Genomic DNA, 19,222 nt, shown 5'->3' on the forward strand with positions numbered 1-19,222 from the left:
CCTTTCTTTTTCTTTCGTTTGCATTATGTGTCTATTTTCTTATTTTGCTTTGTTTTTCTTTCAAGAGCTTATTACTTTTACTTATTTTCCAAAGCACTCCATTGATCGTAAAAGGAGTTGCTTTTAGTGGAGAAAATTGAATTAATAAAAAGTTCTATTGAAAGCTGGTTGTTAATAGCAGCATGATTATATTCCATGGACTTAGGTATTTGAATAATTTCGAAGGAAATAGAGGGGAGTCTTTCTAGTATAGTTTTCATTTTTTGTTTTTATCTTTTTCTATGAGTAACTAATTTATTTTTGTTGAGGATTAGAAACTCTGTTTATTTTTTCATAAATTATTGATCTAAGTGTTTTATTTTACTTTGAAGTTATGCATTGATCTATTTTTAAGATTAAATTTTTGTTCTTTATTCTTTAAAGGTTAAAAATATTGAAAAATATTCTAATTCTATTTTGGATTCAATTATTACTTTAAAAAATTTATTATCGGAATTAACTTGAAAACCCTTTCTCATGACTTTTTAACTTGACTAAGGATAGTATTTAAAAAAGTGTGCGACATTTTCTTTCTTACGAATTTCAACTGTTTATGACTAGTTTAGATATGTGACATATGATTTGAACTAGAACTATCTTTGAATATTGTGTGAAATCAAATCAGAATTGTGCTAAACCTCTTTTCTTAATTGGTTCACTAAGAAATTGACGATTAGAATAATTAAAGAGAAATTAAATTGTCAAGGAATTGGAATTCAATTATATATGATTTATCGTGAAAAAATCTTTGCATGCATCAAAATAAATATACATAAGAATTAATCTTTCTAAAAAATAAACATCTCTAAAACTCTTAACATTCTCAATCACTGCATTCTCCAATCAAATATACGTTCATCATTGCCTTCACAAGCATCCAGCATTCAAGATTCATTCGAAGTCCATAACCATTCAAAGTTTTAAGCAAGACACGGTTCCAACCCTCGATAATCCAGGTTTAATTAATTTAATTAGCGATTCAATCGAATTTCTACTTGCTCAATTCCTTAATCCTCGTGTAAATGATATTCACTCACCATAGTATTACTTGATGCGATTTGGTGCACTTGCCAATATTTAAGAGTATAGTTTTCTGCTCATCAAGTTTTTGATATTGTTGTCGAAAATTAATTGAGATTGACAACATACGTCTGATTAAATCACTAACTTAGATCTTGTTTTATTTTATTTTATTTTTTTATTCTATTTTAATTCTTCTCTATTCTTCTCCTTTATTCATTTCATTTTTATTTTTTCAAGGGAGTGATAGAAAGAGACAGATATGATCCTAACATTCAATAACTTCAGTTACAACAAATTTCCTTACTCACAACACAAATAGAACAAATGCAAGGTTTACAAGTTTTTAAGTGTGACTTATGTAGAGGCGCATACAAGAATGAAAAGTGAGCTACTCCAGTCCACCACTGAACAAGGAGGGAATGATCCATATTTTTCTGAACAGAAGAATTATCCTAATGTTGGTTGGGGGAGCCAAAAGTAAGGATACTTTAACATTTTATACCAATTGCAAGAGCACCAGATACAATCTCAAAATTTTCTTGAACTTGTTGTAGAGAAACTATTTCAATCCGCTGCTAAATTTGTTCAATAGACCCAAGACTTCATGCAAGAGACAAAAACAAACTTTAAAAACTAAGAAATTTTCATAAAAAATTTAAAAGTAAAAATAAAGCAAATTGCCAAGCAATTGATAAAGGAGAAAAAAAATTCTTCCTGAGTAAGACAATTCCAAATCCTGTGAAAGAATATGAGACAATCAATGTAAGGGGTCCATACTTTGGTGATTCAGAAAAATATATGAAGGTTGACCTGATTAATCCATTAGTACAAAAGGTTATTGAAGAAGAATCTCTCATCAATTTCCTGGAGGTTCCTCAACATCTACTCTTGGAAGCAAAAGAAGAGTTGATGGAAGTGAACCTATCTAAAGAAAAATTTAAGCCTCACTTTTCCATGCTAAGAAGAACCAACACCATTGAGAAAAAAAAAGAAGTTGAATTCCCTAAATTGGATCTAACATTCTTACCTCCAACTCTCAAATATGCATTTATTGGAACTAGTGAGGCTTATCCATTAATTATAAATGCATCATTGAACAAGTTAAAAGAGGAAGGGTTACTTAAGATGCTGAGAGATCACAAGATTGCTATCGGGTAGACCATCAGTGACCTAAAGAGAATAAGTCCTACTATATGCATGCAAAAAATTTTATTAGAAGAGGATTATAATTCTGTAGTGCAAGTACAAAGAAGGATTAATCCATCAATAAATTAAAGGAAGTTATTCATAAGGAGGTAATGAAGTTGTGGGATACAAAAATCATCTATTCCATCTTTCACAGTTCTTGGGTGAGCTAGGTATAAGGCGTGCCCAAGAAAAGAGGGATCACAGTGGTCCCCAATGAGAAAAATAAACTGATTTCTACAAAAACTGTTACTAGTTTGAGGATGTGTATTAACTACCGAAGACTCAACTCGGCAATTAGAAATGATCACTTTTTTTTACCATTCATTGATTAAATACTTGAGAGGTTAGCAGGGCGTACTTCCTACTGCTTCTTGAATGGATACTTAGGGTACGATGAAATTGCAGTTGACCTTGTGGATCAAGAAAAAGTAGCCTTTACATGCTCCTACGGTGTTTTTACATACTGTCGAATGCTTTTCGGGTTGTGTAATGTATCTGCCACTTTTTAAATGTGCATGCTTTTCATTTTTTTTAATATGATAAAAAAGTTCATCAAGGTATTTATGCATGATTTTTTTGTGTTTGGTGACACTTTTGACACATGCCTAAACCTAGCTTTAGTTCTGAGAAGGTGCCAAGAAACAAATTTTATTTTGAATTAAAAAAATATCATTTTATGATAACTGAGGACATTGTTCTTGGGTACCAAATCTTAACTTAAGGCATAAAGATTGATCAAGTTAAAGTAGAGATATTTGAAAAATTATCACCTTCTGTAAATGTGAAAGCAATTAAAAAATTTTTAGCACATGTAAGATTCTATATAAAGGTTTATAATTTTTTTTTCAAAAATTACAAAATCATTGAGTAATCTGTTAACTATAGATACTCAATTTGTTTTTGACAAAGAATACTTGTATGTCTTTAAAACTCTTAAAATTAAACTTGTTTCTGCACTAATAATTATTCTATCTGACTGTTCTTTACCTTTTAAGTTGATGTCTGTGCCTATGACTTTGTTATAGGCACGGTCCTAGGTCCTAATAATAATGAATTTTTGTAAATTATAATGGTTAATTTAAATTGAATACACCTAAAACTTATTAACATAATTCTAGTAATATAATATCTTAACAATTTTTTTAAGCAACAGTTAAAAGAATAAAAAATCTATATTCTCTATTCAATTTTTTTAAGTAAAAAAATAAAAAATTATCAATATTATTTAATTCTTATACCGTAAAATTAACTAATGTATATAAAAAAATAATTAAAAAAATTCTAAATAATCCTGATAATTATTTCAAAAAGACAATAAAATTTTTAATAAAAAATTTTGTCAAATCTAATTAATATTTAATGGACAAATTAATAGTTTAGTGTATCATGTAAATATATTTTGTTAGCTCAAAAAAATTAATAAAAAAATTAATTAATCTCATGAAAGTAAAAATTAAGGGCCAATTTTGTTTTTCCTTTTTGCTAAAAGTCTCATTTGTCTTTTAAGATAATAATAAAAAATAGTTTGGGTTTTTTCAAAAAAGAAAAATGCTTATTTCTATTCTAACAAATCCCTAATTCTTTTTTATTTCTTTTTTTCTCTACCTAAATGTTGTTGGAAAATATTTTACCGCCCTTTGTTTAGGTGATTTTAGCCTGTGTTGATGTAGTTTTTTAAAATATTTTTTATTATATCTAAAATTTTTCAAACTAAATAAAATAAAATTATTATTTATCGTTATATGTTTTTAAAAATGTTTATATTTTTCTATTACTTATCTAATGTTGTGCCAATGAGATAATAATACATGTCTATTGTTATTGTCTACTTTTATTTCCAAAATTATATCTCGTTATTATTGACAAGTTATATTTATAGATTAAATATATTTAAGAGATAAAATTAATATAATTTATTACGATTTAAATAATAATTATTAATTCATTTTTTGATGTAATTTAATTTTATTTAAAATATTATAATTTTCAAGCCTCCGTTAGTTAGTAGAGGTTAGAAGTGAAAAATGATACTTGAAGAAAGCTTTTTTATTTTTATTAGATTTATATATTTAAAAATTTTATTTAACAAAAATATTATATATACATCAAAAATAGAATATATATTTATATAAATAACAAATAACTAATAGAGTAATAGCTGAATTTTTATATACAATTAATAAATATAGTTGTTGTAACAATAATGCCATATGCGGAAATTTAATTTTTATATACATCAACCTTAACATTTATTTTTTAAATAAATAATTTAAATATTTTATTTATAGATATAAATCATTCGTGGCATATTTACTAATTTATAATCTTTTATATATTTTATTTATAATGTAAACAAATTAATATTACTTATATCTCATTTATACTATAAACAAAATAAAATATTATTTTATTTGGTTTTATTTCATTTAAAATGAGATATATAAAATTTAAAAAAATGCATATATTTCGTTTATAATGTAAACGCAAGTATGATTGTGATCACGTACGATAGGGTCGTCATGTCCAGTGGACATCTTCTTTTGTGAAGATAATAGTAGGTAGATCGGGAGCTTGATCCTCCTCCCCAACTTGATAAACTTCTTTCAAATGTCTCTTGTGGGGGGATTTAGTTATTCCACTTTCTACAAATTCTCTTGCAATCATGTGGACGTGTCTTTTAGGGGTTTATGGTGGTTTATTTAGCCGACTCTTGTCTTCTTCCTCTCTTTTTTTTTTCTTGACCGTCCGATCTTTCTATCAAGTATCTTTTCAACTGATATTTCTTGGCCAATTTTTCTATCATATTTTTTAAGTCATAGCAATCATTGTTAGAATGATTGTATATCTTGTGGTATTCACAATATTTTGTTCAACTTCTACTTTTTTTGTTTTTAATAGTCTGAGGAGGTGAAAGTTTCTCTGTGTGGCAAATCTCTCTGTAGATGTCAATAAGAAAAATTTGTAGTGGAGTGTAGTTGTGATACCTTCAAGGCTTATCCAAGTTGTATTCGTATTTTTTTTCTTTGCTTCTTTCTCTTAATCTCGGGTTTAACTTTAAAATTTCCTTAACTTTTTGCAACAATTTTGAGAGATTTTGAGTGTCGTTTGAATTTTGAGCATTGTAGTTTTGATCGAGGAAGAAAAAACATTTTTCATAATAACGTTCGCGCTATTTAACAGTTGCGAGAGCGCATGTTTACACGCACTTTAATCTGAGATTAGTTTTTATTGATTTTGGACCAATTTGATTAAATTTAATTGTCAAAAAAATTTGTATGTATAACAAAAGGAAAAGTATGAGGAGTCAATGGAATACTTATACAATGTGTACAATGGAGGTTTATAAAGTATTAGAGATATAACCATCAATGTTACCTTTTTTCATTAGCTGAAACTTTTGGGATGAGTGGTATCATGACATGATATTAAAACGCTAAATCTGAAAAGTTAAGAGTTCGATTTTTGGTGAACTCCAAAATCGATTTATTATCAATATTCACCATATTTTCAAAATTTATCCACCATGACTCTCCTTTAACCCATTGAGAGTTAGCATCTTCGTGCAAATCGCAAGATTGAAAATCTTAGTATTTTCAGAATTTAAGCCAGAACTTATGAAGGGATTAGTCAAAACGAGTCTCTAGTTCTTTACTTAGGGTTCACAACATAATTAGTTGTTGCCATAGGAATTAAAAGTACTATAGCTAGTAAACGTACAACGTACTTGTGCGTCACAAATATTGTCGTAGCCCATTCTCAATAATGGCGATCCAATTTTATCCCATACTCTTAGTAGAGGCCAAATATGTCATTAGGCTGTTGTCTTTTCCACTTTATACAATAATTATTTGGTCATTTACTCATTGAACTAAGAATTTCACCTTTCTTAATTAATTTCTTAACCTAATCCCGTTGGCAGAAGGCACACATAATAAGATATTCAAAACAATTTATTTTTTTTCCACAAGAACCCATGGGAAAAAGTTACATTTCAGTTACTTGCTTTGAAAACAACCAATGTTAACAATCAGTCGCGATATGGTGGTAACTTTTTATCTCTTTCTTCAATCATGTGGCTGCGACTTCGATCTTTAAATCTTGGAAACAAAGCTAGTTTTGTACTTTTGTTACATTTCCAGAAAGTTCTTATGACAATTGTACTAGTTACGGTGACAAATGCTCTGGTTTACCCTCTATTGTTTTCATAAATAATCATCAGTTTAAAAGATACATTAGTTTTATTTAATAATCGATCCCTTAATTTATTTCCAAATATTACAGAGGTAAATATAATTTAAAAATAATAAAAAATATTGACCACCTAAAATTTCTCTTTATTTTATAATTTTTAATTTTGTATAAGAAAAATAATATTTAGTTAATGAAAATTCAAATACAATTAACTGATTTAATTAAACTTTCATTTAACGACTCTTAAATATAAACTTTCGTTCAACTTCACCTGAATTTTGACCAATTTAGTTTTCACACCATAATCTTAAAGTGTAATAATATTCAATTTCGAATCCATATAGCGATTATTGTTGAATGATGAATAATAACGACACTAAGTCAATGACGAAAATGTTGTTTCCGTATAAGTCAACAAGGAGCGACCATGATTTAAAGAGCGTGTAGCGTAGGTGAGGTGACAGACACAGTGGCATATTCGTAATTACCTTCTACAACCCCGCCCAATATGCTAACTCGGACAATCAAAACACACTCCCATTCTCTCTCTTCTCTCTCTCTCTCTCGCATAATCCACGCACTGTGTCTGTGTCTGTGACAAGAGTGTACTGCTTAGATCTGAAAACCAAAGAAACTCTCAAAGCGACGATCCAACTCGGTAAGCAAACCAACACAACTCTTTCACCTTCCACCGCCTTCACCTCATTCTTCTTCTTTTTCATCTCTCACAATGTGTTCCACTTCTTGCTCCTGATCTATTTACTAATACCACTTGTTTCCCTTTCTATGCATTCTGCCTTTGCAACATTATTTTACTGTTATTGCTGTTATCGATTTTGTTATTCATTGTGTTTTCACTGGAATTTCACTGTAGCTTCATGTTCAGGATTTTTTTTTTTTACTTGCAAAATGTTGTTGTGTTTGGTTCTTTGTAGTTATTGTGAGTCAAAAGTGTGTTGTTGATTTTAGTTCTTAGGATGAATTTGATGCTTCCGCTTCTACTATACTTTGTTGAATATGATGATCCTTCTCGTTTCTCTTTCCATTCTGAGACTAATTATCTCTTTTTTCTTATATTTTATTCTTTCAATTTTTCTTCCGTCACTGGAGAAAATATCATTAATGAGTCAAAAGCATTTTAATTTTTAAGGTTGAGAAAATAGGTTTTGCTTGCTCATTCCTGTCCCGTTCTGTTTGTTATTTTGTTGTGATTATTTCTGCATTGTGTTTATTTAGGTATTACATTATATATTATGATTCAATGCTAAATGATGTCCATAGTTGCTATATCTGCCAAGAGATCTTAGCATATGTAGTTCATTGAATTCGACAGCAACACATATCTACATATATAAATTGGATACTTTTTGGCATATCAAGTTTTTTTTTTTCAATTAAATAAAGAGATATTTGAATTTCTTATGTTTGAGGGAAGGGGAAAGAAATTCCATATGATTCTCTTTTTCTCTTTATTTGTTTATTGATTTATTTTTTCTGTTCTGTGCAGACTAGGGTGTGCTGGAACTTCAATGGCAGTGACAGATTCACAAAATCCTCTTCTTGGAGAAGACACCTGTGGTTCCTTGTTAAATAAGCTGCAGGTAACTTTATTTCAGCTCTTCATTCGTGTGACAGCCGTTGTGCATGGTCTATGTGTTATTGAGATTATTTTCTTTTGCTGCAGGAAATATGGGATGAAGTTGGTGAGAGCGATGAGGAGCGAGACAAGATGCTTCTTCAAATAGAGCAAGAGTGCTTGGATGTGTACAAGAGAAAGGTTGAACAGGCTGCTAAGTCAAGGGCATGCCTTCTTCAATCTTTATCTGATGCTAAGATTGAGCTTTGTAATCTTCTATCGGCTCTTGGAGAGAAGGGCTTTGCTGGAATGGTTAGTAACTACTTAAATATGCATTTATATTGGCATCAATAGAAACTGCAAATAGAATTGTTTTATATGTTTTTAGATATTAAAGTGGCAAACTGATTTCCCATGTGTATTTTTTGGCCCCCAGCCGGAAAAAACTTCGGGCACTATCAAGGAACAGCTTGCAGCTATAGCACCAATACTTGAAAAGTTATGGCAACAAAAGGATGAAAGAGTAAAGGAGTTTTCGGATGTGCAGTCGCAGATTGAAAAGATATGTGGAGAGATTGCCGGCGACTTGAGCCCTAGTGATCAGACAGGACCGCCCGCAGTTGATGAGTCTAATCTGTCCTTGAAGAAATTAGATGAATTTCAATCCCAACTACAAGAACTTCAAAAGGAAAAGGTATATAATGGTTATACATTTGAGAAATTCAATTATTCACTTATAAACAGGTTGAGAATTGGTTGCTTTCCCTTGCAGAGTGAGAGGTTGCACAAGGTTCATGAATTTGTGAGTACTGTGCATGATCTTTGTTCGGTCCTTAGTATGGATTTCTTGAGTACTGTGACTGAGGTTCATCCGAGCTTAGATGATTCTACCAGTGTTAACTCCAAAAGCATAAGCAACGGCACACTAGCTCGGCTGGCTAATACAGTATCAACACTGAATGAAGAAAAACAGAAAAGGCTACACAAGGTAATGAGTTTATAATACTGTATGTTAGTTTTGTGATACTTTATTTAATGTACCGGTGTTTGTTACTTATATGGTTGCTAGTTATACAAGATTTTCATTCATGTTTACAAGGAAAAGCGGTGTGTTCAATCTTCGTTACTCTTTTTGTGATCTATATATTCACCCTTGCAGCTCCAAGAATTGGCTTCCCAGTTGGTTGACCTGTGGAATCTAATGGATACTCCTCCGGAGGAGAGAAGTCTATTTGACCATGTTACCTGCAATATGTCAACTTCTGTGGATGAAGTCACTGTTCCTGGTGCTCTTGCTTTGGATCTGATTGAGCAGGTATTGGTGACCACCTGAAAGCTATGGATTCGGGTTCCAAATGTTATGGTCTCTGATTGTTTATTGTTTTGTTTTTAAGGCTGAAGTGGAAGTAGAGAGGCTCGATCAGCTGAAAGCCAGCAGGATGAAAGAAATTGCTTTCAAGAAGCAAGCAGAACTTGAAGAGATATTTGCCCGTGCTCATATTGAAATAGAGCCAGAAGCTGCTCGAGAGAAGATTATGTCGCTGATTGATTCTGGAAACATCGAACCAACTGAATTGCTGGCTGACATGGACAATCAAATAGCAAAGGCGAAAGAAGAAGCTTTAAGCCGAAAAGAAATATTGGACAAGGTTGAGAAGTGGATGTCAGCATGTGAGGAAGAGAGCTGGCTTGAGGACTATAATCGGGTACGAATAAGAACCTTTTTGTTGTTTTATCTGTCTCTCTCTGGTTGATGTTGCACTATTTTTTCTCAGTACTAAATTACTAATTTAAACTGAAATTCTTGAAACTAGCATCATTTGGTGAGAATTCCAGCTAATATATCATTAGCATAAAGCTATAATACTGACAAATATCACTATAACACAGAAATTACATTATAAGACATGCTAATGTTATTAGATTAACAGCATGATGTCAATTCATGCATCAAAAAGGATAAATGAAACTTCAATGTTGTCTCTTGGAAATTACATACTGTCATCTCGCTATCATGTGATTCTTTTTCAAGAATACTTTGATCGTTTGACTTGCATATTCCCTTGTATTTTTTAATGACTTTTGTTTTGCCTAATATAAGCAGTAATCAACCATAATGTTTTTGTGCTGACCAATTTATCGTCACTAATGACTATTGTAGAACTGTGTATCTTTGATGTTATGTTTTCATTTTCATTATTATTAATTAATATTTGGTATCAGATCATTCATAGCTCATTATGCTATGATGTAGCAATATGCCTTGTCCTGTTGCCACGTAGAAAACTAGAGTACCAGTCAATGTTCTTTATATGGATTGTTAATTTGTTATTTTACCCATATGATTCTAACACTGCATTGCGAAGCAGGATGATAACAGGTATAATGCAAGCAGAGGTGCACACTTAAACCTGAAACGTGCAGAGAAAGCTAGGATACTAGTCAACAAAATTCCAGGTATTTGTAGGTCAAGACTTGACATCCATCAGAAATTATTCGTAATTTTATGCATCATCAGCATAGAAACCCTTACACTAATAGTAATAAAGAATGTGCCACATTATTGAAGTAACTTAAAGCTTTCTTTCAATTAAATATGTAATGTGGGCTTTGTCTGATCAGAAACAATAAGATAACTTGGTCTAGATGAAATTCTGTGATATTATTTTTGATTGAAAATTGGGAATGAATATTGTCACTCCTATTTCAATAATGTCACTCCTTTTTTTTTTTTACAAATTCATGCAAATATACAATGCAAAAAACATAATATGTGGAGTATCATTATCAAAAGTAGTAGCAATATCATCACTCTGGAAGAATACATTAATATTTTTATTATAACTATAAATTCTTTTGACTTATTTTATAGTATACAAGTCTTACATGGAATGCTGTTATTGTTGGTTGGTAGACATGAATGCAATCAAACACAAAACTCTTTCTATTTACAACTGAGTGTATTGCATTTAACTTCTATTTGTTTGGTGAGTGATACTTTACTAGTTTCTTGGCATACATGAGCCCAGAATAATTAAGTTTGGTTCTTTACACGAAAACATGCAGCTTTGGTTGACACATTGGTTGCTAGAACTCGAGCATGGGAAGAAGTTCATGACATGTCATTCGCATACGACGGTGTTCCCCTTCTTGCTATGTTAGATGAATACGCCATGCTCAGGCATGAAAGAGAAGAGGAAAAACGAAGGATGAGGGTAAGTTTTTCTAGTGAGATAATTGATTAGTCAGTTGGTCAAAGTAAACTACCAGATTTCCCTATTTCTGTCACCATTATATTTGTTGAATTATGAACTTTTAGCTCTCCCAAAAAGTTGGTTAGTAACTAGTAACACAAATGGAATGAGTATTTGACCACCCATACCTTGACATGTTGTAGGACCAAAAGAAGTATCATGAACAGCAAAACACAGAACAGGATTCTCCTTTTGGCACAAAACCCAGCCCTGCTCGGCCGGTTGGCAGCAAGAAGGTAGTTGGCCCTCGTGCTAACGGAGGAGCTAACGGCACTCCTAACCGACGACTCTCTCTGAATGCCCATCAGAATGGAAGCAAGTCTACATCAAAAGATGGGAAAAGGGATAGACAATCTGCTCCCCTGAATTATGTTTCCATATCAAAAGAAGATGCTGCTTCCCATGTTTCTGGTTCTGAACCAGTCCCCGCATCACCCTAATAATAGAGATGTATTTTCAACCATAGTTTTCATCTTTGTAGCATTATCACTTCACTAGTTATTGCTGTAGGAATATAATCTTTCAGTTTACAAGCAACTAGAGAGGAACTGTTCTGAGATGTGTATGTTGTATCTGTCATTTAAAGGTTTTCTTAATACATGTTGCTTTATCCTTTGGTGCTGGTTCGTAAAAGAGTTGGGTGCATGGTGGTATTATTGCATGAACTTTACAAAGCAAAGTCCTTACTCAATTATAGAAGATACAAGTTTTTAACATTGGAAAATGTTTAGCAATACTCTTTTTTAACTTTAATTCATGAGTAATTTACTCGTTAAATTTTTAAAATATACAATTTAACCGAGTTATCAAATACTCTCGTATAATGTATTTTTTATATTTATCTTTTTTATAATTTGGTTTTAATCTAATAAAATTTTAAAATAATCTATTATAATTTCTGACAATCAAACAAAGGGTCCTCTCTCTTTTCTTGAACGGGAAAGAAGTGAACAACACATTTTTTTTTAATGTATTTATTTCTATTTCATAGGCTAATATCATTCGCTGGGATACATAAGTTCAACAGTACTTTAATAGTAAAGAAACATATATATGGAAACTTAATTAGTATATAATACAAAATAAGTACACATAACATTTTGCCCCCTCCCTTTTTGTTCTAAGTGAATTGTAAATTATGATTGAAGAAAAGAAAGGGATGCAACTATGTGATAGAACTGAAGTTGTTCTAACAAGTCTTTGCCATGGCAGGTAGCTCTGTGCTCCACTCTAAGAAAGAGCTCGTGGCTAAGGTCTTCTCCGATGTGGGCGTCAACAAGGACGCCGGAGACACTCCGGCAGGTGTTGGCCAGGGCCTTTCCGACTTGGCTGGCGTTGTCCGGTTGGTCAACCACAAGAGGGCTTCCTCCTTTGAAAACCTCCAGCTTGTGGATGGCGAATGACCCGTCACCTTCAACCACCTCCTTGAAGTCTTGTAGGCTTGGTGCATAAACTGGAATGTTGAAACTGTCACGTTTCTCACTGCTAATTAACCCCTGCATGTGGTGCTCATCAACCATCAAAATCACTGTCCATACTATTATTTCAAGAAGAGTTTTAGAAGCAGCAGGTTTTGTGATTTGTAGTTATCAATTAGTTATTATTAGTATTTTTAATGGTGTGAGATTATTCACGTGCTCCATCTACATAATTAAGTTCATCACTAGCTACAGAAATTGAGGGTCGTCCTGTTCCAATTGTGGGCCAAAAAAGTACATGAATTATTATCCTTTAAGTTAAATTAGTACGATGTGCGTATGCTAGGACAAAGGTTTTAAGTATAAGGGTCTCATTACATTCCGTACTATCTTGATTAACATGTTACGGTACAAGTTCAAGTAAGTAATTGGTGCGTGCATTAGTATTTGTTATTAGTGCTTGTGGGTCCTCTACTCTAAAATCATTATTAGATCGATATAAATAGATAAAAAAAATTTAATGTATCAAATAGAAATGTGGGTCCTCTACTCTAAAATCAATATATTAGTATGGATTTTTTTTAATTAATTTTTTTAAATGCTATAAATAAAAGATTAGTACATGTCTAAGATATGTTATTTACTCTTAATTCTTATATCTCTTAATCAAAGTTTTGTTAATCAAAATTTCAATTCGACAGATATTTTAAAATAGATGTTAAAAAACTACAAACATATATATCCAACTTGTCTATCTTGATGATATGATGATAGATGATGATTACATGTGTTCTAAACATCCAAAACCTAATCGTTTGTCAATATCATGGACCTTAGCCAGCATCCAACAGTTAATTATTATTTATTATTTTTGCCCGGCATGATGATGAAATTGAGGGTGGGCAACAGACATATGAGATCAACTTATTTTAATGATGACAATAAGATAAGTTTTTGTATCACTTATAGTAATTCTTGATCATTATTTTAGTCATTATTGTTAAGCAAGTGTTCTATTTCTAAAAACACTTAATAGAATGTTTAGTATAAGAAGTTCTAATTAAATGATTAAATATTTCAAAGTCTTTTTTAATATAAAATTATTCAAGATTTACTATTTGGAGAGAGAATATCCAATGTTTCTCAAAGGTTATTAATATATTTGTTGGAAAAACATTTAAAATGAAAGGTTTTAATAAAATAAAATAATAAATTTTTAGATTAAACCTCTAACATCCGACATTCCGACGTATACTGTTTGATTGACTAATTTTAGTGACTTTATTCTAAATGATTTTTCACAATATCTAAAGTTTCTTGTTTTTTTTTCCTCTTCTAATGATCTTATGAATTAGCTTCTTGTATATATATTTTTTCTTTGGGTTAAAACTTATATATAGTTTTGTCAGTGACTAGACGTATGAGTGTTTTGTAAGTTAAATAAATTAAAATAGTTTTATATATGGAATCTCATATCTTTTAAAGATAAGGTGTTTAAATGATTTATAAATATAAGATATTTTTCATTCTATAAGTTCATTTTTAGAGTTGAATTAAGTTCAAATCATTTCAATTCTAATATACGTCAAATTAGATGAAAATTCAGTTGCAGTCGACTTTACGTGAAGTTGATAATTGAGAGTCGTTAGATAAAAATTTAGTCAAATCAGTCAAATCATTTAACCGCTCTCAATTATCAACTTTACGTGAAGTTGACTACACCTGAGTTTCCATCATAAAATTATTATTCATATGATTCAAATTAATCTATATCACGAATTATATATTTATTTTGAGTCACATTTGTTATATGCAGTAGTTATTTTAATTCATTAGAATCTACATACCTACACTAAATTAAACAACTCAGAAATACACCTAAAAAAACACATGATTAAGGAAGCCTTTATAAATTCTTTTGGGTTTGGCAATGAGAAAAACATGCTCTAATAAGTAGTGTGCAAGTGCAAGACACTGTTGCATAAAAATGTAGTGTAGGAGTAGAACAGAGAATAATTACCTGAAGGACAAGATCATCCCAAGCATCCTGAAAGTGGGTCCCAAAGAGGAGACCAGCACCACCCTGGTCGGTGGGGTCCACAGAGGTTCTACCCAAGCAAACCAAGAACATGGACCCACCTCTCTTCATCTCCACAGATCTTGACCTCAGGAACGCTGCCAAGTCTGATTGGAACTGTTTCTTGTATGCAATTGCTGTTATCTCATTGGCTCCATGGATGAACACTCTCCCTTTGTTGTATGCACTTGACCTCTTCTCCGTTACTGCTTCTGGCACCTATGCATGCATCGTTCACCAAAACACCACCAAATTCACAATATGATTTCACCGCTAAATCAATCTTGTATGGTAGAAACTCAAATACATTCGACTTCACGTGAAGTTGATACCTGAGAACCGTTAGATAATTTGACTGATTTGACTAAATTTTCATGTAAGCGACTCTCAATTTTCAATTTCACGTGAAGTCAACTGTACTTGAGTTTTTACCATCTTATATATTTATATACGAAAAAAGTTTAAGGGGATTAGAATTTATTATTTTTTATCAATATTTTTAATTTATATTTTTAAAAAATTATTGGTTGATTATTGATAAAAAAAATAATAAATTTTGTTATTTTTTAATTTTTTTTAATTTACATATAAATATATATTTGTTAGTTTATATTTAATATTTTATTTTATATTTAAATATATATTTTAAAATAACTAATTTTTAATTTTTTAGTATATACTTAATATAATTATTTTATTTATATATAATAACTTAATAAGTTACTAAAAAGGTTATATATATGTATTCTTTTTTTATAAATTTTTTATTTGAGATATTAAGAAATAATTGATAAAAGATGATAAGAAGATAAAAAAATTATATCATAAAAAAAACTAAAAAAGTGTACAAAGAAGAAAGATGTACAGAAAAAATAATGAGGAACTTTGTTACATGGTGAAAATTTTTTGTCAATATTTATAGTCAAACTAAATATATAATATTTTTAATACAAATACACAAATATATATTATTTAAAAACAAGATACACATATTTTTACAATTTATATGTACACATATATTTTAAAATAAAGTATTTAAAAGAATCCATTTAATTTTGAGCTCAAAATACACATAATTTTCAACACGTAAAAATATAAATATTATTTTGTTTAAACTGCACCAACATTTTAACATATAAAAAACGTACACATATATTTTTGAACAATATATCTGAATAAATATGTATATACTTGTATATTTTTAAAAAAAGATATCTAAAAAAAATTTAAGATTCAACAATTTGATTTATATTAACTAATTCTTTAATTACTCAGTAATCTAATATTTTTATTCTAGCATTTTAGTATCATATTTCTAATCAATATTTTTAAATATTATAGATTAATTACTAATTAAAAATAATAATTATGCTCATCTTATAATATTATTAAGAAAAAAAATTAACGAGCGCATATGGCCAACCAAATCAACCGTGGTCAAAATATATAAAAAATTTCTTTAGTTAATTTAAGATAAAAATTTAGTGCAGTCGACTTCACGTGAAGTAGATAGCTAAGAGTTGTTAAATAATTTGATTGATTTGACTAAATTTTTACCTAACAATTCTCAACTATCAATTTTACGACTGTAACGTGAGTTTTCTCTTTACCTTAAATGGAGCCGCCTTTGTCAGCACATTACTACTAATAATCAGTATTATGTGTCTCTTTTGGAAATCAAATAAAGCCGGCCTCAAGATAGGTAGAGATATATATAAGTTTGAGAGTGGAGTTAAAGAAACATTATATTATGTTGTTGCATTATTGTTGCTATAGTATATGCATGAATTGAGAACCAATCCAAATATACGTCACTACTCACGATGTCCCTGAAAATAAGGTCATTTTTTCAAATCTACTGTTGTGACCCTATGGTGCTGTGGCATCAACTATACTTTAAATTTGACCATAATTTAGGACTTGTCCTTCAAAATAAATTCTCGACTCGGGAAGTGGCAAACTATTCATATTAATTATGTCGTAGAAATCAAATTACTGCATTGACTCACAGGTGAAGAGTTTTCTTTAGAAAAGTCATCACAAAAAGGAGAAATGAAGAATGCTTCCTTGATATTCAATTTCAGTTACTAATTAACTATTTATATTCAAAGTATTCTGTATTATTGAATGGCCCCAATAATATATAAAAGTATATAAAGATATTAAAAAAATTAAAATAATAAAAATATAATATTTTATAATAAATATATAGATATGTTAAATAATTCTAATGGATACTAATATATTCTAATAAATGTTATATTATTAGTCTAAAATAAAAATATGAAAAATATTACTATTTGTAACTTTTGTGATTTATATTTATTAATTAATTATTATTAATATTTTTAATAGTATGAAATTACATTTAATAAAAGTGTTGACTCCTAAACTTTTTTTAAAGGGTATTTCAAACTAAAAAAAGTTTGAACATCTAATTAATTTGTCGTATCATTTTTTGAGAAAATAATTTGTCTACTAATTTTGGGAACACCAAAACAATGACAAGAATGACTTTAAAGTTTAAATACACCACTAACAAAAAAAAAGGAAGTAGAAACCACAAAAATGTAAAGAGTAACAAAACATGTTAAAGATTAATGAACTTTAAATATTTAAATTTTATTATAAAAAAAATAAATTCAACAAAAATTAGACATGAAGTAATAGATATCAGAAAAATAAGCAAAAAATAAATAACAGAGTACCTGAGATAACCAATGTAAAGAGAAGGCAGAGTGGAAAACATTGATGGACCTGGCCGGAAAAAGCCTCCGGTAGAAAGAGCCGGGGACTCCGGCGGCAAAGTAAGAACGGTGGTTTTTGGCGGCGAGGCACTCTTCCATGCTGACTCCATAGTTAGGCATGGGTGGAAGGAGCTGAAAGAGAGTGTTGAAGTCATTGCTAGGAAGATCGGAGAAGAAAGCTGTGAATTCGGGTGGATCCAATCCCAAACCCTCATAGCGCTTCGTAATGTGCTTTATCATCACATCCACAACGTTTATTGTGTTGATCCCACATGAACAACCCAAATCCACCACCACAAATGGCATCTCTCTTGATGCATCTACTTCAACTCTGTCTAGGGTTTCTTTTAGAAGGTGAAGCATTGACTTCGCATGCATGGCCTGCATATAATATCGTGTAATCAGTAACCGATCTAGAAAATTTAGTTGATACAGATAAATTTATGGTGAAAATTCAGGTGCAGTTAACTTCATGTAAAGTTGATAGTTGAGAGTCGTTAAATAATTTAACAGGTTTAACTAAATTATCATCTAACGACTCTCAAATCTCATCTATCAACTTCACATTAAGTTAATTGCACGTGACTATGTGAGTATTCACCTAAACCTATTTCACTTCAATTTTTTCAAAAAATTAATATAAAAAAATTTAGAAAAAATAATTCAATGCACAAATATTTTGGGTTAATGCAACATTTAAAGATGTATAAAAAAATCATCCGAATAAAATATATACATATTACGTAGTTCTAAAGTAGCAAGTCTCAAGTCTTAGACTCTTAGTTGGGGACACATGCCCCTCAATCTAATAATCAATAGAACGGCCACCACATATAATTTACCATATATTATTATACTATCATGGCTCATATTTTTCATTTAAGTTGGTGTATTGTTTATACAGTTAGAAACATATGACTACTACTTTCTTGCTACATAATATTTTTCATTTTAAAATTTTAATAAAGCTAAATAAATATATCAAACTGATGGAAAAAAAAAAACGTATTTTTGTTTGGTGTAGGTGATGAGAAATTAAAGATCTAGTAGCAAGTGAGGTAGAAAATGATGAAAGAAAATAGATTAGAGTAGGGTACGTACCTGTGCTTGGGAATTGTTGACATAGCTGGCTTCTCCTCTGCCTCCTTTCATGCTAAGCAACTTCTCTAGCTCCATATTGGACACTACAACATTGTCTCCCATGGCGGGCAACATCTATAATAAAAGGAAGAAGAGGCTATGTATGTGTGTGTAGATGGTGATGAGGGAGGAAGAGGGTTGATATATATAGACAAAGGAGTGGAGACAAGAGTAGTACGTATATCAATAATTATAGCTGCTAAATAAATATATATTTATTTTATATACTCTTTGCCGCTATGTATACAAAGGACAAGAAAGGAGCAACAATTATTATGGATTAGTTACCAATTCAAAAGGGAAAATACAAAAATATAAAAAGTTGAATCATAAAATATGGGCCTCACATGCATCAACGAAGGACCAAGATTGGCGCCGGATTTTTATTTTTACAATTACTAAGCAATTCGTGTGTAGCCTGTGTAGATATCTGTGCCATGTACAATGAATTTTTTTTATATATATACTTCGTTAAAAAATTTAAATTCATTATTTATTTAAAAAAAAGTACAAGGAGCCAATAGAATATTTGTATAGTGTTATCTTTTTTCATCGGTCGAAACTTTTAG

At 30.4% G+C, this 19,222-nt stretch overlaps 2 protein-coding genes across 2 annotated transcripts; one reads left to right on the forward strand and one right to left on the reverse strand.

The window, feature by feature from the left end:
- The first annotated feature begins 6,903 nt into the window (after positions 1–6,903).
- Positions 6,904–11,904, forward strand: LOC112790350 (65-kDa microtubule-associated protein 1). The gene is made up of 10 exons (XM_025832703.3): positions 6,904–7,099; positions 7,949–8,042; positions 8,126–8,329; positions 8,454–8,711; positions 8,790–9,005; positions 9,177–9,332; positions 9,412–9,723; positions 10,387–10,474; positions 11,084–11,232; positions 11,415–11,904. Exons 2-10 carry the CDS (start codon positions 7,971–7,973, stop codon positions 11,709–11,711), a joined length of 1,752 nt encoding a protein of 583 aa, XP_025688488.1. The 5' UTR covers positions 6,904–7,099; positions 7,949–7,970; the 3' UTR covers positions 11,712–11,904.
- A 325-nt stretch (positions 11,905–12,229) lies between these two features.
- On the reverse strand, positions 12,230–18,770 carry LOC112790358 (indole-3-acetate O-methyltransferase 1). Its single transcript, XM_025832715.3, has 4 exons — positions 18,615–18,770; positions 17,475–17,894; positions 14,710–14,985; positions 12,230–12,767 (listed from the first exon to the last, which is right to left on the reverse strand). Exons 1-4 carry the CDS (start codon positions 18,726–18,728, stop codon positions 12,408–12,410), a joined length of 1,170 nt encoding a protein of 389 aa, XP_025688500.1. The 5' UTR covers positions 18,729–18,770; the 3' UTR covers positions 12,230–12,407.
- Between the last annotated feature and the right edge of the window lie 452 nt (positions 18,771–19,222).

This window comes from Arachis hypogaea, chromosome 1, assembly GCF_003086295.3.
Source record: "Arachis hypogaea cultivar Tifrunner chromosome 1, arahy.Tifrunner.gnm2.J5K5, whole genome shotgun sequence".
Taxonomy (NCBI): Eukaryota; Viridiplantae; Streptophyta; class Magnoliopsida; order Fabales; family Fabaceae; genus Arachis; species Arachis hypogaea.